This window comes from Chroicocephalus ridibundus, chromosome 2 (genome assembly GCF_963924245.1).
Source record: "Chroicocephalus ridibundus chromosome 2, bChrRid1.1, whole genome shotgun sequence".
Taxonomy (NCBI): Eukaryota; Metazoa; Chordata; class Aves; order Charadriiformes; family Laridae; genus Chroicocephalus; species Chroicocephalus ridibundus.
This window is the reverse complement of record NC_086285.1, coordinates 26,106,801-26,129,270: the sequence shown is the minus strand read 5'-3', so window position 1 is coordinate 26,129,270 and position 22,470 is coordinate 26,106,801. Positions and strand designations below refer to the sequence as shown.

Sequence of the window (22,470 nt, the reverse complement as noted above, 5' to 3'; positions counted from 1 at the left end):
GATGCTAACTGAACAAAAGAATTAAAAGCTAAATTGCACAGTTCAGTATTACACATTGCTCTCAGACCTACTATACCTCATTTGGATTGTGGCTGGGTGTCCTTTCGGCTTCCTTTCTTCCTTCATTCTCCTGCTCTTTTTTCTGTAGTTCCTGGATTATTTCCTGCAGCTTCTTTGTTTCGTTCCCTAATTTATGAACTTCTTGCTTCTTTTCTCCGAGTTGCCACTGAAGGTCTTCTACTTTGGACTCCAGTTCATGGAGTTTCTTCTGTGCTATTATGTTAGCATCTTGTTCTGCTTGCAACGCTTTCCTCTGGATCTGCCTTTCTTTTTCCATTTGCTGTCTCACTTGCACAGATTCCAGTTTATACTTCTCCATCTCACTTACTAACTCCACTATACGGTCATGTTTTTCATCCATTTGTTTCTGTAGCTCTTTAAGTAATTCCTCAGATGGATTAGGTGTTCCAGCTTGCCCCTTATCTTCAGCACTTTGAAGCTGAGCACATAGCTCTTTTTCCCTTTCTAGGGCACTGCTTATTTCGAGAGCTCGAACCTTCTCTGATTCAAGAAGCACCTGCAACTCAGAATTACGGCCTCGTTCACGTGACAGCTGGGCAGCACTGAGTGCTTCTTGGGATTCAATTTTCTGTTGCAGATCAGTTGACAGCTGTTTCTCTTGCTCCAAAAGTTTACTTAACTGCAAGTTCTTTTGTTTTTGATCTTCAAGGGAAAATTTTAAATCCTTCCATAAGAAAACAGAAGAAAAGAAATGACTAAAGCCATTTATTTATACTTTCCATTATCTTCTACAAATTGCAAATATGCTACCTCTACGCACATTGCTTTTAACAGAGTTTATTATTCACAATTAATGCAACAATACTCTGAATGCTGCGGTCACATCTGATATTAAAATATATTACAGATGTCTTTATTCTAAAATCAGATCTTCTCATAAAAGAAGAATATTTGTAATATGCTTTTTAATGAGCTACAAACAGCCGTAGTTCTGAAGTTGAAGATAACTAGCTGCTTTTACTTTCTAAAACTGTGATAGTGATTTTGCAAGTTAAGATTCCAAGATGTAAATAAATCTATGCTGTTAAAGTGATTGGGTTTTTTGTCTTAATACTTGTAAGTAGGATACCTGCTCTCTCCCTCACTTTATCAGATACTGTAGAAGTACCATGTTAGCAGCGTCCTGTCCTTTTGAACATATGAGGGCTATTCTACAAAACAGAATCCTTTCATCTTGGACCTGACAAGTGCAGTTGTAAAACTCGTATTGATTTAAATGGAATTTGCATCAAGCCTTTTCCTCTCTTTGCCACACAGCTTCTATACATCTTTCTTCTGCTCCAGATGATATAACACCGCTGTTGAAGACAGAACATGCAGCACACATTGGACAAAAATGTAAGCTGAGATGAAATGTTAACCAAAAGAATATTGGTGTGCTCCCTGATGTTCCAGGCCATTTGGGATTATGGAATACCTCAAGCTCTTCTCTTCCTCTTTCCTCATTGCGTTCCATTTTAGCTTTTTCCTTTTCCAAAGCCCACTGCAACTCTCTCGATTTTTTCTGTTCGCTGGCCATGGTATCCTTGAGGATGTCTAGCTCAGCTGCTTTTTCTTTAACTTCAGTCCTAAAAGAGAAATGGGTAACCTTTAGATTAGACAATGGCTCTAATCCTATCACAGTGATATCAGTTACTTGATATTTATTCCATCTTGTGCACTGAAAACAGTGCTCATGTAGTAGAGTTAACAGTGAGAAGCCTATTGAGAAAAACAAGAGTAACTCAAAAATAAAAAAAAAAAAAGAGTTGCATAGCTCAAAAATGACAAAAAGTGTGCCCATCTTGGTAACTTTGCAGCTGCCATTTCTCATTAATTGGTGGCTCAGAGGCAGCTAGTGTTCCTCTTAATCCAGTCACTGCCCAAAATCTGAAAGAACGCAGGGGAAATGTATCTTCCTGCCATGTGTCTCAAAGGGGACACATGTATCTTCGGGGAGGAATAATTTAAAAAAAAAAAAAAAAACAAAACAAAACAAAACAAAAAAACCCCACAACTCAATGCCCTGAATTTTCATTGTTTTTGCAAACCAATTTTCTATCAATTTGCAAAAGAATCGTGGTCCTGATGGTCTACAAAGGCTACAAGGTAATCTATAAAATAATACCAACTTAAACTCTATCTTAATTTGTTATCTCTGAGCTCCACATTAAGATACTGAACATGTGCACACCCATCAGGTAAAGGCACAAATAATAATGGCTTTCTTGACCGCCAAATATTTGGCTCGTTACCTTTGCAGTTGACCATGCCAAAGCAACACTAGAATTTCATACAGAAGCACTTGCAAACTCATCTTAACTCTGCAGTTTTTTTCTCCGTGTTCAGTTTTAGAAGCAGAAAAACCTTTAATAAATATGATGTACTTACTACCTTGTATGCAGTCGTCTATTGTGTCAAAATTTAAAAAGAAAATTGATATTAATAAATTATTAAATCAAATTATGAACCAGATCTTCTTAAGCTATAGAATTACATTTTCTGGCAAATGGAACAGAAGTCTATTTTTTGTCAGATGTTTTACAGAAACACTGAGAAGCATTTACATTTCATGAGATCAAGTTCCTTAACAAAATCAGTATTATGATTTGAGACAACACAGAAAAGACCATCTTCACTGTCAACACAGAAAGGTTGGCACTGAAAGCCGCACCTGATGGTTTCTAGGTCCTTGAAGTGCTTGTGCTGTGCTTTAAGGGTTGTTTCAAGCTCTAGTTTGGCTTGTGCCAGTTCATTCTTCAGCTCAGCACCCATCATTCTCTCTGAATTCAGCTGTTCCTGAAGCTCAGTTGCTCTGTCCTTCACACTCCGGAGCTCCACTTGCATCTCCAGTATCTGTGACTGCTTCTGCTGCATATTATACTCCAGCATTTCTAATGAGAGTACCATTAATATGGAAATTACTTACTAAACAAACAATACCAACTATTTGGGTAAAGTTTCCCCTAGCACAGAGAATGACCACAAGGCCATCACTCAGTGATTTTTTAAATAATCTATTATTTCAACAGAGGAGCGAAAGCAAACCCATGCCTTTTTTACTGGAATACCTTTCATACTTCCCAATAAATCACTTCAACTCTTAAACTTCTTTAAAAGGCTATGTGCGCAACCATATCAATACGTACCATTTGGATTATGACTAACATAACTGAAGTTAGGCATGTATGTATATCGTGACCAAATTTCTGAGACAAAACACGGACAGTGTGCATTTACTTAATTTCAAAGTATATATTCTCTGAACTTTTTGTTGTTCATTCTAATTGCTTCTTAGTTTGCTCATTATGACTGACTATCCAACTCAGCTAATTTCAAAGCTGTGAACCTAAAAACTGGAGCGCTTACATGGAAATAACCTCAAAATACAAGCCTGATTTTTGTAGCAATTGAAATAACGTTGTATCACTTTCAATTTGATACAAGTCATAAAAAACACAGACTGTATCTTAAGTTTTGCAAAATCAGTCCAATGAGATTGAAAAAGATTAAAAGTATGCATCAAAAAAACAGAGAGCAAAGAAAGTCAGTATTTTTTCACCTACAACGTTATGAGCATTGCCATGAAAGCATTTGGAAATAGACATATAAGTCACCTTGGCTTTTTGAATCCATCTCTTGTTCTCTCTTTGGATTATTTTTCTTACTGTTCATCTGAGCATGTAACACTTGAATCTCCATCAGCAAACTTCTTCTGTCTGCGCTCTGAAGAGAGTCCATTGCTGCTCTCTGGTTAGTAGCCTATTAGAAACATATTTAAAAGTAAACTTCCAGATTTTATTAGAGTATCTATGGTGTGGATATTATATTTGCTTATACATTCATAGTGCATATATATTCCAAACATTTTCAATTAAGTCATAATTAAGTCAATATTGTAATATTGGGAAGATCTGGTTGTTATTTTTTTATTTCTCTACTAGGCATCAAAACTAGAGAATCAAAAGAGTTACCAGTTTTAAGGCAAATAGTAATTTTCCTCACTAATCCTTCCATCTTCCAGAGGAGATAACTGATCTCTCTTTGTCCCATAGCAGCCTTATCACTTCCTCCCCTTACAGCTTACTTCACATATACAAGCTACCTTTTAGACAGTGTAACATAATTCTAATTAACTTAATGAAATCAAGCTCAGGACAACTATGTTTAATTCAAATTGATCTCTGAAGGCTGTATTTCCTCTATAGCTTGTGCACCCAAAAATCTCTTTCCCGCACCACGTCAGTTTTTCGTTTTAAAGACACCTCCTCTTCCTGCAAGTCTTTGTTTTCACCCTTACACTGTCAAAACCACTATTGATGCAACTATTTTTAAATGGATTTAGAAGTTAAAAATTAAAATCTCATGTAGACAAACACACTTTGACTAAAGTATGTTTTATATTACCTGCTCTTGTAGTCTGTGCTCTAACTGATTCATCAATGTCACTGCATCTCTCATGCCCAGTTCTGCAAGTTCGGTTTGAAACGCAGCAAGAAGAACGTTTTGTTCTCTCACAAAAAGCTGCTGAATAGCATGCAGAAGTTCTCCCCGCCAGTCTGAGACGCCTTCAGGAGATTCGGTACTTGCACAAATCTACAGTGGTATAAAAACAATTTAAACAGCAGAATTCAAAGATTACATCAAGACTGGTCATTATCATTTTATGTAAAGTGTGTGTTTTCACTGGAATATCGAGCTTTTCTTACTCAATAGCTACATAACATTCATTCATACAAAAGGATGTGTTTATTGTACACTTATGATTTCTTCTGCGTGCACAAATGCTAAACTTTTATTTCTGTTTTAGATAGAAGCAATTTAGCTTTTTGTAACTGAAAACTTAGCCCTGTGTAGTTATCATTTATGTTACTGTATCACACCATCCTTCTAATTTTTACGACTTAACATGTATGTTCCTGGACTCTCACAGAGCTATGTGGTAGCTTTATGGTATGAAGCAGCTTTAATTTTATAATGATATAAAGTTAATCCCCCCATTTCGCATGCTAAGGTAAATGCAGAAGTAATTGAAGCTACCTACGTACATCCAAAGGTCTAATTGGGGTAATTAGACGGGCAAGTCCTAATAAGTTTTAACAGATTAATGAGTAAAATTGTGTTACATTCTAAACAATTTCCCCCCTCTTTTCTCTCACTGCAGTATCTTTTTAATAGCATCCAAGTTCTACTACACTAATAAATAACGTTAAAAAAATCTACTTTATTGGCTACTGGAAAGAGGCTTTCCAAATAGAATTACTTTTAAAAGGCGGATCTATACAGTCAAAAGCTATGAATGCACAGAAGAACAAATGCAAGCTGTAATTTAGGATGTATTTTAATACCAGAAAGTGAGACGCGCAGTTTTATTTGCATATTTCTGAAATCTTCTGCCTTGTAGCAGTATAATTAGAGCATTTAAACCTGAATTGTGAATGTGCCTTATAAGGTTATCATACTTTATTTTTTATTTAGATAGAATTCTATGGTAGTATTTATACCTCAGCTTCTCTATGAAGTTGCAGTTTTGCAATGATGTCTTTCAAAGATGAAATGGTGCTTAGAAAAGCTTTCCTTTCCTCAAGCCAAGATTCTGACTCTTGCTTAAGAGGTGGCATCTCTCTCTCACCATATGGAAATTCAGTGAGAGACAGCACCTGTATGCCTTCATGATGGACTGCTCTCAGCAAACCCTAATAATACAAATAAATACAAAAAGAAATCAGTAATGCCAGTTCTAATAACAACAGTAACAATAACAATCTTATTTCATACATATTGGAATACTGGTACTTCTAAATTGATCAGCATAAGGAAACTATTTATGCTTCCTCATATCAAAGACAGAAGTGCCACCCAGTTCTATACATGTGCCAAACAGCAGATATTCACTAAATGTATTTTTCCTCAGTTTCAAATGAAAATTCCCAAAGTTCATCTGTCAAATCAATACTTAAATTTTAAAATAATTGCTGATGGAAATCTGACATTTTAAAAACAAAGTCCTGGGAAGCTTCCAGGTGATTTTTGCAATTACTATTAAGCTAGATGCAAGGACTTTGTTGCAAAAGACTTGCCTTTTTTTTTTTTAATGTAATTAAAAGCATGATACTATTACTGTTTATAATAAACACATTAGTTTACTTTCACAATATATATTATTCTACACCTATAACAGAATCTTTAAAAAAGTAACATATGATCACTACGTTATCATTAATACAATAAATTATAATTAATAGTGCTATTTCTCATAATCATAATTGAGAACAAGTCTACAGTTGCAAAACTCGTATTTAACCTAATTTAACAGGCAAAAATGCACATCATTTATCAGAAATATTTTTAAATGTATTTAAATAGCCGACACTAAAGCTTATCTAAACAGCTCTCTTTTCACTAATCAAGCAGCAGCTAATCTAAGCTTTTGTTAGTATCACTCTTGTTCCATAATAAAAATGATCAGTTCTGGTTTACCTTAATTTTTTTTGGAAGTAAATCTGTTGAAGTTTCACCTTCGTCTATTCCTTCAGATATCGTGTCAGATCCCTGGGTCTGCGCAAGATACATTCCTTGACTCCAGTCTGAACTAGAGTCTAAAATAAAAGGAGAGAAAAACATGAAAGCTGGATTACTGTGAAACTTTGAAGAACAGGCATCAAAAAATATTTTTGTCTGTTGTTGTAACAGGTGGTTGCATGTCACCAGAGTTGATTCTAAGCCTAGAGACTACCTGTTCAAAGCAGTAACAGCAAAACAAAACTAAAAACCCGTCCAAAACTTCAAACTTAAAAATCCTAGTTTAGTTCTAAAAGAGAAACAACTCTTTGCACAAGCACTTCTGCCAAATGACCCTTGCTTAATATGCTTAGCCTTTGCCTATGAGAGCAATCATTTTAATAATTTTTATTGCTCTTGTAGAAGTCAGTACCTGCCATCATCTTGCACTGCTAGGGAGCTGTACCTTCAAATTCTGTCAAGAGATGATGAAGCTACAGTGAAGAGATAATGTAAGAAGAGCATAGGAAATCTAGCGGGAAGAAAAAAATTAGCATCTGATGCCCCAACTCAACCTATCTCCACTCTAGACATTTTCCATCTGTAGCAAATTAATAGACATTACTCATACTCATAATACTCAGCACCTTCTCTTAGTGCGACAGGCTTCTGCTTTAATCTGGGGAGCAGTCGTTTTTATTTCTTAGAACACAAACTCTTTAATGCTAAACTTAATATTAAAAGAGCAGATTTAATTTATAATGCTGTTTGAAATCTATAAAAACAAGTTTCTTACCACTAGAACCTCCGTCTCTAGCTTGATACGGTGGAGAACGTGCTAATCCAGAAACTGGAATTCCCTATATTTGGAAAAGAGAACAATCAAACCTTTAATTTGACCCACTCACAATAAGGGAGCTAATTCTGAGGCGCCTGAAACAATACGAGCCTCTTTGTTTAGTTTCCCCTCCAATCAAGGTAATCAAAATGGAGAGGACAAAGATGGTGTTCAAGAGGGTGATCTACACCTGTCCCACTTCACAGAGCAGGACAGGTTCAAGGAAGCATCCCATAGCTGAGCACACTCCAAAAGTTTAATTGCTGAGGAAGGGGCTGACAATCTCTCCCTAGGCTGTGGAAACATCAGAACACTTAGCTTTATACTAAACATATGGTGGTTCACACTTTAACAGACTTTAAATGGGAATTTCTGTAGGAGGAGCAAAACCACGAACTGAAGTAGTTCAATGAATATAAAGTAGGATACATACCTCTTTAGCTCGTAGAGTTTCTATGACTTCCTTTAAAGTATTACATTCTTCAGTCAATACTTGCACTGCAACAAACTTCTCTCTCTTTAATGCTTCAGATTCAGAGATATGCCTTGTCTCCATGTCCATGATTTCAGCAGCGTGGAGTTCTTGCATTTGGTCAATTTTTTCAGTAAATTCTCTTATGATCTCTGCAATCTCTTCTGAAGAACATCCATTTTGCAAATCAATTTGGATTTCTGCATTTTTAACTAGGACTGGTGAAGTTTGGATACAGCTGTTGGTTTCCGCAGTCCTGTCTGTTTGCGATGATGAGCTTTTTCTAATTAGAGTAGACTCACTGGTTGACAAATCACACGATATTTCTGCATCCTTTTTCCTTTCAGTTTTTGACTTTTCCTTGTCCTTTCTCACGTAGCTTGCAAACCTCTCTTCTGCTTGAACTAGGTTCTCTTTGACTTTGCACAGTTCCTCCTGAAGATGCATCAGACTTGCTTCTTTTACCTGCAAATACGGAGAATCTGAATTGCAGTCCTTCCAAATACTTAAGAAAGACGTCTAACCCCCAAACAACACTCTATACCATTAGAGGTCAGTTAGTCCTCTTTTAAAGCAGGTAAGACACATGGCAACAAATACTACCTCCTAAGAAATACAGCTCTAGATCCACTGTTCCACTAGAGTGGACTGTAAAACTATGGCAACAAATGAAGATGTGGTCTACAGCATCAGCTCTGCTCCAGTGACAATCTGTGTGACTGTTTTTCTTAATGGCATTCTCAGTACAAGATTAAAAAAAACCCAAACAACTACAGCACGCATATTTGCACATTAGGTCCTGTATAATCATTTGCTTTAAATACATTATGGAACAATCATGTTCTTACTGCTAGTTCTTGCTGAAGTTTTTCTGCCTTTTCTCTGTAACTGTTCAGTTCTTCCTTAGCAGCAGCTGCCTCTTCTTTAACTTTCTCTAGTTCAAGTTCATTAATAAGCACGTTTTCGTTTTGAATTTCCATGGGTTGTGCTGCTACCTACGTGGCAATACAAGATACAGAGAACGGTGAAGAATCTTACTAAGAATCAGGTATTAACAGCACTGATCACTTCCACACCAATTTACTAAAGTCACAAAAGTAAAGACTATAGGGGACAACAAACACATGTTATTTGGATTAACACAGCCTGCAAAAATTAAGATGGAAAGATCGTTTTCCTAGATTAACTCCCACAAGTTGGCTCAGTGTGGGAGGAAAGACTGGCTTCTTACAGTTTACTGAACTGCAAGCAGAACTTGGCTACGCCATGCAGAAAGCACAGGGAGGAAGGTCAACAGAGAGTAGGAAATGAAGTCTGATAATATTACTGAATTGACAAGATATTTACGACATTAATTCAATCTGCATCTGGTTAAAGGTCTTAGAACCTTTTCTTGTCCGTCACTGGGTTCCATGATGTCTCTGAACTTAAGAGTTTCAGCAGTCAAGCCCATGTTTGGGCTATGAAGCACTTCGAAGGCTTTAAATTCAGATTCAACATAACCAGTGGTGTACGGAAAACAGGACAAAAGTATAATGGTAAAAACTACTGATGGGAAATACCTTTGGAATCGAGGCAGGAAAGCAAGCACAAGTAAACCAAAATGAAAGCATATGTGAACAAACATCAACACCTCCCCCCAACTGTACACACAAATTGCTATCGCGCCCTTATCGTTCTGAGCCTTCTCTCAGATTGTTTTTATCATCTTAATTTTTATCTTTCTACCACCATGCCATGTAAAAGTGTAATTCACTCCATTCTATGTCAGTCCAAAGTAAGAATAAGAAAGTACATCTTCAAAATTCAAAATCACCCTACATTCATGAAAAGGCAAGGTGCTTTTAATGCAAAACAGAAATTGATAGCGGAGTTCACCTAAGATAATATCCTTCTCTTTGTAACTCTAGAAATAATAGAGAAATGAAGATCTACCCCACACAGCACAGTATTCCTATCACTAGTCTCATTACAAGTGTTTCATTTATTATAGTTTACATAGAACAATTGATTTTAGTGAAAACAAGCCAAAAGTAAATGGCATCTAATTACCTGATATGTCTGCATTTCTTTTTGCTTAATGTATTTCTCAATCTCTCCTTTGTGTTTTTCTTTAACCTCTTCTAGTAATTGCTGAAGTTCTAAGAGTCTCTCTTCTTTCACTTTAGCTTCCTTTTGTGCAATTTTTACATTTTCTTTTTCTAGCTCCAAGTTATGATTTACTGTTGCCAGTTGGTCCTCCATCTCACTAAGCCTCTGTGTTAAGAGTGATATTTTTGATTCCATCTCATTTTCAGTTCTGTTACTCAAACCCTCTGTTTGGGCACCCTTGCTTGCTTCCTCCGCACATTTTGAAGGTTCCTGAATTTCCTGCATCAGTTTACTTTGCTCTTGAACTGCATTCAGCTGAACCTGACTCACAAGAGCAGCAGCAACTTTTTCCACTAGTGCCTTTTCTAGTTCTAATATCCTCTTTTTAAGCATTTCTCTTTCAGCTTTGCCTTGCTCTTTCAGGTCTTTTATTTCATTGTAGGACTGGCACAGTTCTGAATCCTTTTCCTTAATGCATGTGTGGAGTTGCTGCAGCTGCTCCTCCATCATGCTAATGGTGACTCTTGTATTTTCATCTGAAGACCTACACTGGGTTTGATCTAGCAGCTCTATCTTCTCACATGAGCCTTCTTCCACTTTTTCGGCTTTCCCATTGCTCCTGTCTTCTGTTTTTTCCCTATCACCTTTCATCAGTACATGCTTATACTTCTCTGTTATTCTTTCGTGCTCTTTTTTTAACATACTTATTTCTTGCTTTAGCTGGTTCATTTTTAAGGTTGTTTCCTCAAGCTCACTCTTTGTTCGAGATGACTCTACATTCATGTTTTCTACTTGCTTCTCCAAAGCTTCTTTTTCTGCCAGAACGGTCTCAAGTGTGTGTTTCAGACTGTCAGCATCTTCTTGAAAAGCAGCAATGTCTGCAGGTACTTTTTGTTCAATATTTGCCAGTTCCTGCTGAAGCTTATCAATTACATCATTCAACTGCTCTACTTCCTCGTAATTTTTTTTCTTCACACGTTCTTGATCACTTTTCAGACATTCTATCTGGGCTTCAAGCTCCTGTATATGCTCATTTTGCTCTTCAATAACCTGAAAACAATAGAACAAAATAACTTCACGATGGGTAACTATTAAACCCTCAGATATTTTTTCTCCTGGACGTCACAGCAACAGTTTAATCACACACTGAAACATCTTGTAAAAGAAAGTATTTCCTCGGTGAGCTTCTTAATGGAAGGTCTCTTGTAAAGTTTTAGGAGAATCAGGATATCTTCACACAGGACTGACAAAGTAACCTGTGAACTTAATGAACTGCAAAATAGGCGTGAAAGTATTAAATGAAGTAAAAGCATTCATAATATTCACAGATATATGAAACACTGAAGTTTAAGTTTTCACAATACTTTTTCCCCAACAGTTTGGTCTAAAGATCTGTCTTGCCCTTCTTATTAAAAATTAAAATAGAATTCCAAGGACTTATGAAACTTTAAACTTACAGATAAATTATCCTGCATCACATTACATGCAGAATTTCCTTTTCAAGAAAAGGCACTGGATCCTCAAGCTTACCATATACATGCCAGATATGTTCAGTTAGGTGAGACACATACTGTGCTCATCATGCAAAAGCACCGTTCATTCAGATGGTCAAATAGATTTATATATGACACAGCCAATGAAGATCGATATGCACTTTAAATGCAAACAGGCCTTTAATTAAACGTGTTGAAAAACACCATTATAACACGCTTTTTAGTCTGAGACCACAGGAAACACCTATCAGTTGACTCTGACATTTCCTAGCACAAACCTAAATATGTGTTTGGCTGTGTATGTGCATACGCATCGGCAGATGTGCACAAAACCACACAGGGCAAACACTACCCATAGCACAGTTATTAATTTGTGCTGTAGTTTAAATGAAAGTAAAGAGAGATAAAATTGTAGAAGTATTTATTTAAAAATGTATATGATTATCCAAACACAGTTCGAAGAGAGACTGATGAAGACATCAAGACAGTGAGAGTCATACCTTCCTAGATTAGTGCTAAAGACACTTAAAACTACAGGCTGTATAAGGGGCTCAAAATTGCGAGAAATTCATAAAAGGATGTAACTGAGCAAATATGAGGGTGATGACTATGATGCAGAAAAAAGAAAAGGCATCTTATATCAGCTTCTAACAAGAAATGAATGAGTAAACACAAGATCTGGAATGACTGGTGTTAACAAACACTAAATTAAATATATAAAAAGGCTTATCTAAAGGAATAAGACACGTTATCAGGTTTCAGTAGAGTAAGTTGTTGAAAATTCATTAAAAAAACCCCTGCTTGCTAAATTGCAAGCAAATTGGGAGCAAATTCTCATTTGAATGTAGAAGAGCGACAAAAAGTCCTTTACAAAGTCAAAATAAAGATAGACCAGACTATAAGTAGTAAGAAACAAAAACTGGCTATATTTTCTTAAAGGAAAGTCTGGAGATCCAAAATGAACGGTGCTTCTACACTGCAAATGAAAAAAGGCAGGAGGAAATCCGTCAAGAATATTCAGAAAGGGATATTATAAAAAAAAAAATCAGTTATGGCACCTAAAATAGGTAAGAACTCTAGAAGGGCCTTTTAGAAATACGGAGGGAAAAAAAAGACGAAGAGAAGGAAGATGACTAAATTTATTACTAAAATAGCTGTGCTTTTCTCCCTTTACCTCTCAAGACTTTGTTAGGTTTAGTTAAATAGAATATTAAGATGGCTTTTTAATAATTATAATACAGACAAGAATAAATGAAACATGTGACCATATAAATGAGAAGAGCTGATTTGCCAACCAAGAACTGATTTTTTAAAATCCACAGAGACTAGAGGAAGCTGAAAAACACTAATGAAAATGTGAACAAGTTATTGACTTTCAGAAGAAAAGAACAGTGATCCTGGTGACTGCTATCAAGTCAGCATAACAGCTTCTGTTCTTCATAACATAATGGAGTCCAGGACCATAAAAGGCAAATACAGCAATTAAAAGAAAAGCACTTAGTGGGATGAAGATGTCGATGGGATTAGGAAAGGGATTAACCTAAGAACAATCTATTCATATTTAATACTGATCTCGCAACCAAGCAGAGTAATCATTTAATGTCCTGGAAAACATAATTGAGTAAGAGGATGAAATTAAGGAAATTAAACTTCATATAACAGGAGAAGAACCAATCATTAAAATGAATTATACCTGAATACTGTGTATTTTTCTCAAGGTAAGTAATGTAACCCTATTGCTGTGGTCATCGTATAGAGCAGAACTGTTCTGGATTCTTGAAGTATGATCTTTCCTAAATCCAATTCAAAGTTTTGTCATTATTCACTGAGGTTCATTATAACTAAACGTCACACATAAAAACTCAGTGAAATTACCCAGCTCGGTCAGAGCTCTATTTCAGTGGATTCAATATGTCCTAGTAGAACGTTACCTTAAATGTTCAATCAGCTACTGAGGGATAAAGAGAACTTCTAGTCTTATCTTAATGAATAATATTTGGTTTGAGGACAAAGCTTATGACTAATGAATTTTCATGTTTAAAATGTTCAGAATGCAGAATTGTTGCTGAAAAGATACAATTTTATGAAAACTGAAAAGATCCAATTTTCTTCCTAGAAAAAAGGAGAGACCTGCAGCCTGTTTCTTCTGGCACTCATATCAATGCAAAATAAGTAGTATTTCTGTTGAAATCAAATGCATTATATCTGTATAAAATGGAAGTGAGCCAGAAGAAGATGAAGCTCATTATCATAAATGCACATAATTGAAAAATAACAGAAAGCTACAGGTGTCAAATCTCAGCGAATAAGAGAAAGATGAATCTGCTTCTTGCTTGCTTGCTTGCTTTACGTTTCTAATAAAACACAGCATTTTGTTTGCATGTCCACCATGCTTCAAACTGGATTAAAGATGTTGCCAATATTGGTATGATAAGACAGTATTTGCACAAGCTCATGGAGCAGAAAAGTTCAACTGCTAAAAAACCCTGTAAAATCCAAGACGATCCAGCAGGTGTCACTGAAACATAACGCTGAAAATAAGTCATTGTAGGGAAGATGGTGGAACAAACGTTAAGACTGAATTCAGGTACTTACATACTATTAAATCTTACGAAGTATTAGAAGAAAAAGGAATGAAGAAGAATTTAAGACAAAAACCCAAGCAGAAATAAGGCAGAATAATAAAAAGAAAGCAAGCAAAAAGTATGCTTCATAAAAAAAAAGACACAAAAAAGGAAAAACAGATTAGGGTTAAAGCGTTGCATCAAACTGAAGTATTTGCATTTTTAAATTAAGGCAGCAATAGAAGATAATGTAATTGGTGGAGGGATGGAGGGTTTGGTTTTTTTTTTCCTCTAAACAGCTTGCAACACAAAGTAGGACTCTGAAAAAGATTTTGAAAGTACGTACTTTGTTGTCAGTTGTGACTTCAAGTTGCTGCTGCAGTTTTGCAATTTGTTCATGAAGATGATCTATCTCCTGCTCCTTTTCTTGCATGATGTGAGCGAGCCTCCCAGCCACTAAATGATGGTCCTTTATGGTGGCATCTTCAGACTTCTGGATAGCTAGTCCCAGTATTTCCATTTCATCCTAGCAAAAAAAACCCCAAACCATGTTACAGTTGTACATAACATTTTCTGCATATTCTTGTCTGAGTATTTAAGACATAGGAATTAAAATAAACAAATTGCATGGAATGAGAAGTAATTACATGAACTTTTTTTGTATTTTGCAAATTGAACGGTGGAATGCTTGAAAAAGAGAAAGAATTTGGCTTCTTCGCTTTTTCCAAGAATTTATTTCTGGGGAGGAGGGAGAATAAAGCTCTAGGCTTCTTTGTTACACAGTTACCTTAAATAATTTGTTCTCTTGTTCAAGTTCTTGCAAGTGTGTAGTGGACTCCTTTCGTTGAATTTCCAGTTGCATGTGCAATTGCTGAACTTCTTCATTTTTATTTTCTAGCTCCTCTCGAAACTGCTCCAGTTGTTCCTCAAGGTTCGTGACCTATATTTCCAAAACAAATGGTAGAAAAGGAGTAGATAGCCATACCAAAAATTAAATGTCATAATTTTCAACTGCAATGCCTACAGTAAACTGGTTTGGTAAGCACAAACAAAAGAACGGGTACTCGGTGACATTCTGAGTCCTAAAATTAAATGAAATTTTCAAACCCACTAAAAATCAGCCGAAATCACTATGAAGTTTTTCTTAATTAGGCTGAATTTTGATTCCAGGAACACTGTTGTAAGTCATAAGCATTAACACAGACAATAATAGCAATTATCATGGCTCACAAGAGAATTTTAAAGGAATTTGGACTGCTGTCTCTCTGACCTGCTAAAAAATTTTCACCTGTATAGTTCACGAAACTCAACAGAAAGCAAAAACTGACAAACCAAAATATAAGTGGAAACATGGACAATCTCACAGGTATTTTACCTCCTTTTCCTTTCTGTCCACAGCTTCTCGTTCAGCTTGCAGTTGTATTTCAAGAGGTAATTCTCCCTTTACTATGATGGTGCCAAACTGTTTCCTTTCCTCCACCTTTAAATATACATTATAAATTAGTTACTTTATGTACATAATAATAATAAAGAAATTTAAAAAGAGATACTGTTTTATTCTCAAGAAAATAATAAAAATAAAAATATAGTAAAAACACTATAATTTTAGACCAGGCAATACCTTTTGCAAGTTGTCTGCACTGATGATTAAGGCTTGTTCCAATTCTCTTATCCTGCACTCTAGTTTCTCAATTTCTTCATTTCGTTCTTGTATATCTCTCTGAAGTTGCTCCTTCGCGAGCAAAAGCTCACTGCATTTGTCTGTTTTTTCTTTCAGATGATTTGTTAACTGTTCAACCTGGTGACAATATGGCAGGAAGATGAATATATTGTACTGAGATTGGAAGGGTTTGCTAGCAATAGCAACAGCACTCATTTTTGACAGATAAAAAAATCCTTCTTTTTTCTCGTAACGAAACTCCTACTCTTTAGGTGAAACAGAATGTTAGAATATTGCAGTGTTACATCCAACAAATACAAACAGCATTTTTTAAGAAGTGGTATGTTCTGTGCTATATCATCTACTTTATAGAACTAACCTCGTCCTTCTGAAGCCTTCAGGCTTTCTAGTCAGTTAAAAGTAAGCAGCACGGCATCCCTATGCAGCCCACTAAAAAGATACCTTTAACATCTACGGATGGAATGTCTTGACCCTAAGGTCAAGACCCTATTTGCACCTTTGAGGTTCTAAAAATCTGACATACAGACATATCCTAAAACTCACTGGGTCTTCAACATTGAAGAGAATTGCTACACATCAATCTTGAGAAACAGGAAGCTTTGTCTTCTTGCTGTGTTTGTTAAATGGGACCAAATAGATGTGATGGATGATACAATTTCACTTTCTATAGGAGATAAAGCATCCAAATAAAGCCTTCCGAATCACGTAGTTCAGACATTTGTGGCTCAGAAACAACATATTGAAAGAGTAACTGAAGTAGTGAGACAGGCATGATCCCAGTTTTAGCAGTATTTCAGAAATGATTAATCAAAATTACAGATAAGAAAATGTGTAACAAATCCACGGTATTAGGCCTGATGCACAGATAAGACCTTAGTTATACTAAGAGACATGGAAAGTAACGTTTGTCCCACTCAAGAAACTGATTTCAGTATTTACAATTAGGAAGTTACGATGTAGCCAAAAGGTAGAAGACTCAAAGCATTTCAATAGATAGGAGAGAAGAGGACCAGAACATAAAGCTGACAGGATGGTATTATTGACGTTATCCATCCATGAGTAACATCAAAGTCTGAAGTGACCACAGAAAAGTCCTGAGAGAGAAATGGAAAAAGAAAAATCAAGTCTAGAGCAGACTCTTTACGACAACCTTCCCTGGAATAAGTTGACAGAGTAATTTGAAACAACAGTAAAAAAAGAAATGAAGTTATCAACAGAAAGTGCTCATGGCATTCAGGCAAAGCAGAAGAGTGTTTCAAAAACCGTGCAACTATGAAAAAGTAAAGCACCTATCTCAGAAAATCATGAGAACTAATAAAAAAAAATGCATATTTATGAAATATTCAAACGAACACTGTGACATCAAAATATACTAGATAGTAAGACTATGTGCCTCATTTGCTAAAAATTAAATTTAAATCTAATACAATACTGGAAATTCTGTCTATAAACGTATAGCATTCAATGCCACTCAGCTCTAAAATAGCTGCTACACCTGTGGTGCTTGTAGACACTATCTTTCTGCCTACTAAAAAATTCTAATTTAAAAGCATCTAACACAAATCCCAGAATTTTAATCACAGTTACAGCTGTCTTTGATCTTAAAGTATGTTTTAAATTTCTGTTGTAACATATCTGCCACCTTGGAGTATACACATATGTGTATATGTGCATATGAATCAGGACGATTTTTACATATAGTTTCTATATGTATTTCTATATATTTTACATATAGTTTCTGTACAGAAAAACAGGGCAATTTTTATTCTGCTATCAAATTTGAATTTTTTTTCTTGGGAGATTTTAATTTTTTTTTTTACTGTGAGAATTTTAACTAGGAATTCACATGCTACCCATGCCCCAAATTATGAACAGACACATAACGAAATGAACTCAAAATGAACATCGTGGATTCAGGAAAACTAATTATGCTAAAAAGTCTCCTCCATCTGTGGAATGTGTCAAGAGGACAGGAGCGTGCACACACTTTGCAATAGAAGGAGACAGATGCAGAATTGCTCCGTATACGTTGGTTAACGCACACCCGGCTAATTGCAGAAGACTAATTGTTCACAGCAGCTGATGACAGCCATAGCACATAGTACTGACTGAATACTTTGACTGTGAGATTCCCTACAAACCTTTTTATTAAAATATATTTTTATTAAGAAATACACCTCTCAATCTGAGAATTATAAGTACATATTTTGACAGCTTACATTTCACATATATCAATTTACGTTCTATTACTGTCTATGGTCCTAAACTATATAATATAGATTGCTAATATTTAAGAATTGAATTACAGCAACTGAACTACCTCAGTAAGGCGTTTCATTTGAAAATCGCAGTGCAACCTAATAAGAAGCTGAAGACTGAAAATCAGGCAAGACGATCACGCAAAAATGTCAGCCTTGCTCAAAAAGCAAGACACAAGAAAACCCACAAAAAAAATAAATATGCAATTTAATTGACTAACAAAAGCTTCAGCATTCGCACCGCTGCCACTTTTCTTGATTTTGCTGGGCCTCAGAGTTTTCTGTGACTTCCTTGAGCTGCTGCTCTACAGCCACTACATTTGTTTCAGTGGAGACAGACTTTTCCTGGGGAAGCAGAGGTGTACACAGAGAGCGCTGCTACATCTCAGACAAGAAACTTTGGTAACGCAATTCCTGCGGTTTTCTGTACCTGTGCTATAAACAGGATGTCACCAAACAACCTAAGAACATGTGAAAATGCTAACGTACTCCTGAATGTTTCCACAGGCTTTTGAAAACAGTGCATTTTCTAAATTAAGTTATATTAATGAGCCTTTTTGAAAGTCATGAAGTGTCTGTATGTCTACTACTAAAAACAACCAACCAACCAGCCTAAAATAACCCCAAAACACAGTTTCACCACTTTCCCCCAACACCTTACCCTTCGTCTAAAGGCATTTACCTGCCTGCTTGTAAACGGATGCAGGTTAGATACACCATAAAATACCTTCATTACAATATCTTAACAGCTGTCAACGTGTCATTTATATTCATTGAGTAAAAGTAATAAAATGTGTTACCTCTCTGGTTTGATGTTCGTTGACAGGTTGAATCCTTTGTGGAATCTTAAGCTGTTGTTCCAGCTTCTGTATCTCTTGCTGGAAAACGTCTCTCTCGTGCTCTCGGTCAATTGCTTGCTCCTGAAAGTTAAGAAATTATGTGGATGCACCATTTAATGTAAAAACTATTTAAATTTTACTTTTACTTTACTAATTTTTAATTAAATATTACTATTTCTTACTTCTTATGTGAGGCTGGTAACAGTACGTCAGTATTTTTAAGGTAGCAAAATCTCTAGCTACTTCCATTAACAAAAACTTCTTTCATCATTTGGGGCAACAAATTTAACATTTTTTTGTTAAAAAATTAGGACAGCATAGATACATCCAATTATTTCACAAAAATGACTGTTGTTTCTTCTATTCCAGGTACACCACACAAGTTATATTAAGGCAATATGTTATGATTTTCTTTCCTAATGTTCGTCTTTGATATATGTAGCATAAACAGAAATTAAGAATAGAAATTAACTTTGTGTTAATACTGATGAGGAGCCAACACTAAAATAATAAATTATAAATTCTGCATTTCAGTTTTGCTTTTGACCAGTTTCAGTTGTTTTACCCCAGTCTGACATTTGGGAAGCTCATCTTTATATAGGAAATAATGCACACTGGTAGCATCCAGTGAAGCATCACCTTTAAATGCCACTTTGTTAAACAGAAAAACCTTATCAGATGCATTAAAATAAACTAGCTGAAGTACCTGATACAAAGAGGAAAGCTTCTGTCTAGCAACAAAATATTTCACAAAAATTCAACAAACCAGAATAAAACTTCAACATTTGCAAGTTGCAGATTTTAAAACTTCACCTGCTGTTTCAAGGGAACGGCAGAATCTAACGCTGCTATGACAAACAGCTACTCATCTCAGTAGTCTGTAACTCTCCGGGTCATGCTATTGATAATCCTAAACCATAATGCATTTATGACTTGTAATAGGAATTTTTACTTCCGAACCTTGTCCTATTATGACACACTAGTTTCAGGGAGAAAAATAATCTTGTAACTGTGGAAAATGAAATAAAGCAAACCTATTTGTGCCAAGAAGTATCTGGAAAGATCTCTCCTTCAATAATGCGAAGTAACAGATTATGCGGAGAAGGTGCCACCGGGTGTTATATTTATTATGTAAAAAATCATTCCACCCTACTGCTGTCAGCCAGAGAATTAATTAAGAAGGCACAGAAATAATAGTTTTCTCCCAACAGCAGCACAGGACACTTATTAGGAGTAAAATGGGAAAAGAAGAAGGTGGGGAAGATGGTGTTTGACGAAAATGGGGTAGAGTCTAAAACAAAATTGCAGAGAAAGCCTGGGGCAGGAAGAATTTGAGTACAATAGAGGCAGCTACCACTGTGAATGTGTACAAATACACATATAATCTAACTGGCTGAAAGGTGTAGCTTAGGATCTGGAGGTAGATTTTTGGATACTGTAAAGGAAGTCTATAGAAGAAACTTAGAGAAATTATGCTTTCAATTTCCAAGTACAAATAAAGCTGACTTAATTCTAACAGATTCTATTGAAAAACATGGAAATTCCACAAACTGTTAAAAACGAAGGTCACAAAAATTTACTTTTCTTCATTAGTTTTAGAATTTCCCCGTTATCTTAAACATTTAAGAAGCCTCCTAAGTTACACTTAGAAATACAGGGCAGTCCTAAGCAAGCATCTCAAATGAATTTTCAACTTTAAAAATACTAAATTCTTGGGCTGGAACCTGTAACATTGTAACTATTGTGTGCTGCTTTATGTTTGCTCAAAATCCGAAAAAAACCTAGCATTTCTTGCTGAACCAAACCTCAGTACAGGTGCCCACCCAACTTCATGAAACCAGCATTTTACCATACTTACATCTAGAAATTTTCTTGTTTTTTCGAGTTGCTTCTCCAAAGCCTGGTTTTGCTGCCGTAAGTCCATCAGTTCTGCATTTTTTTCTTGCTCCAGCTCTATGAAACGATTGACCTGTTCTTCCAAGTCTATTTCCAAGACTTTCACTTGCTTCTGAAGGTCATCATACTCTTTTTCAGCTTGACGCTGTACTTCAATTTTTTCTTTCATTAGCTTTTCTGTTTCCTCCAGCAATTCTGGTTTTAATAAAAGCATCACACACTACTTTTAGATATGAATAGTTAGTAATGTTATGAAGCAAAACCACTCCCCAAGGTATCCATGCTGAACTCTGCAGAAGGATGTGAACTGGTTTGGGTTTTTACTATTTTTCTTTTTTTGAAAAAGTATTTTCTTCTAAGAAATAATCAAGATTACCACTAAAACAAATTCATACTAAAATTACTATCCTTTAGTTAGTCTTCAGAGGACTGACAGCGAAGATGCATCAGACCACCTCCCTGTTTGAGTTTCATATAAATTAAAAGATCTTTGCAGAATTGAAAAGAAAAGAAAATGCATGAGTTCAAACTACAGCTAGACTCAGCAGGTTAACCTAGCCCTGAGGTTAACAATGAAGTACAGAAAACCCAACCTTCTTCTCATCCCTAGTGTCAGTAAAATCAATCCACTCCCAGTCTTCATCATGTGTGATAAATAATTTGAAGGAAATACTGAAAGACTCAGTGAGGTTGCCGGGCAGACAGAGAGGGAAATTACTGACCTGTAACTGGAGCTTTGTAAAGTCAGTCAGTGTCTGCGTGGACGTTCAATTTTGAGTCCTCATGAAAAGGCTGGCAAGCATATATAGTAAAGCCCCAAACCACTCTATTAAGACTCTTAAGCCACAGCCCATTGAAGTACATATTACCTAACCGTACAAATCCCTTGAGGTAAAATCCAAACCGTAAAGTGCAATTACATTTGGAGAATCTTTAAAATATGATTGATATATAGACAGAAACAATACAATTTACTTTCACTATAGAAGAAAGATCCTTTAGGCACCATCATCTTACATCATATTTAACCAATTCTCATTTCTAGGTAACCATTATATATCCATATAATACAGTGTTTAGTTATCATAATGAATGACTCAACTGTATTTGGAAATAAAAAGAAAAAGAAAAGGCTACAAAAATATCCTTCCAATACCATCTAAGTATCTGTAATTCACAGGTGAATAAGATGATGGTTATTAATGAATTTGCTTATTATGCTTAGAAATGATAAGAAATGTTGTTAGTGGAATGTAAAACTGAGCATGAAATGCAACATCAAAGCTGCAGGCCAGTAAGAATTACAAGTAATGTCAGTAAGCCAGAAGCCCAATAATCCTGATTAACAACGTCAGTATGTGTAAGTCTTCCACCCAATTACAGATTGGCCATGCAACATACAAACACACCTGCTTGGGAAGCTGCATCGACTGCAGCATCTACTAGGCCTAGGAGAATAGAGAGAGAGAAAACAAAAAAAGAAGCAAAGTAATTTACATGCCAGCTATAGTTTTCTTGTGGTGCAACAATGTAAGAGAAAATGAAGCCAAAGATAGATATGGCATTTAATGACAAAGTTGTTGAGATAACTTAAGGAATGTGGTAAGTTATTCTGGTATGCATGATATAAGTACCTACGCATATGTATAGAATTGTTTATCCTTACAGTTGTTATACATGAAAATAACTTTAAAATATTTAGAAACCTGAAAGATATAACAAATGACTAAACTGGAGTCATAGACAAGGATCATCATTACTATAAAGTAGGAAGAAA

At 35.7% G+C, this 22,470-nt stretch overlaps 1 protein-coding gene across 6 annotated transcripts in view; it reads right to left on the bottom strand.

Moving 5' to 3' along the window:
• The window catches only part of AKAP9 (A-kinase anchoring protein 9), a 121,505-nt gene that overhangs the window by 9,807 nt on the left and 89,228 nt on the right, over positions 1-22,470 (bottom strand). For 4 of the 6 annotated variants that reach the window (XM_063324811.1, XM_063324814.1, XM_063324815.1 and 1 more), the window contains 18 exons: positions 22,103-22,141; positions 20,656-20,888; positions 18,759-18,878; positions 15,641-15,817; positions 15,395-15,499; positions 14,807-14,959; positions 14,366-14,545; positions 9,924-11,012; positions 8,720-8,866; positions 7,833-8,336; positions 7,358-7,421; positions 6,541-6,659; positions 5,565-5,756; positions 4,468-4,656; positions 3,678-3,822; positions 2,735-2,954; positions 1,499-1,649; positions 77-745 (listed from right to left, as the gene is read on the bottom strand). In XM_063324811.1, coding sequence (XP_063180881.1) covers positions 77-745; positions 1,499-1,649; positions 2,735-2,954; positions 3,678-3,822; positions 4,468-4,656; positions 5,565-5,756; positions 6,541-6,659; positions 7,358-7,421; positions 7,833-8,336; positions 8,720-8,866; positions 9,924-11,012; positions 14,366-14,545; positions 14,807-14,959; positions 15,395-15,499; positions 15,641-15,817; positions 18,759-18,878; positions 20,656-20,888; positions 22,103-22,141 — 4,496 coding nt within the window. The remainder of the gene's footprint in view (positions 1-76; positions 746-1,498; positions 1,650-2,734; positions 2,955-3,677; positions 3,823-4,467; positions 4,657-5,564; positions 5,757-6,540; positions 6,660-7,357; positions 7,422-7,832; positions 8,337-8,719; positions 8,867-9,923; positions 11,013-14,365; positions 14,546-14,806; positions 14,960-15,394; positions 15,500-15,640; positions 15,818-18,758; positions 18,879-20,655; positions 20,889-22,102; positions 22,142-22,470) is intronic. The other 2 variants (XM_063324812.1, XM_063324816.1) reach the window with 1 other exon arrangement.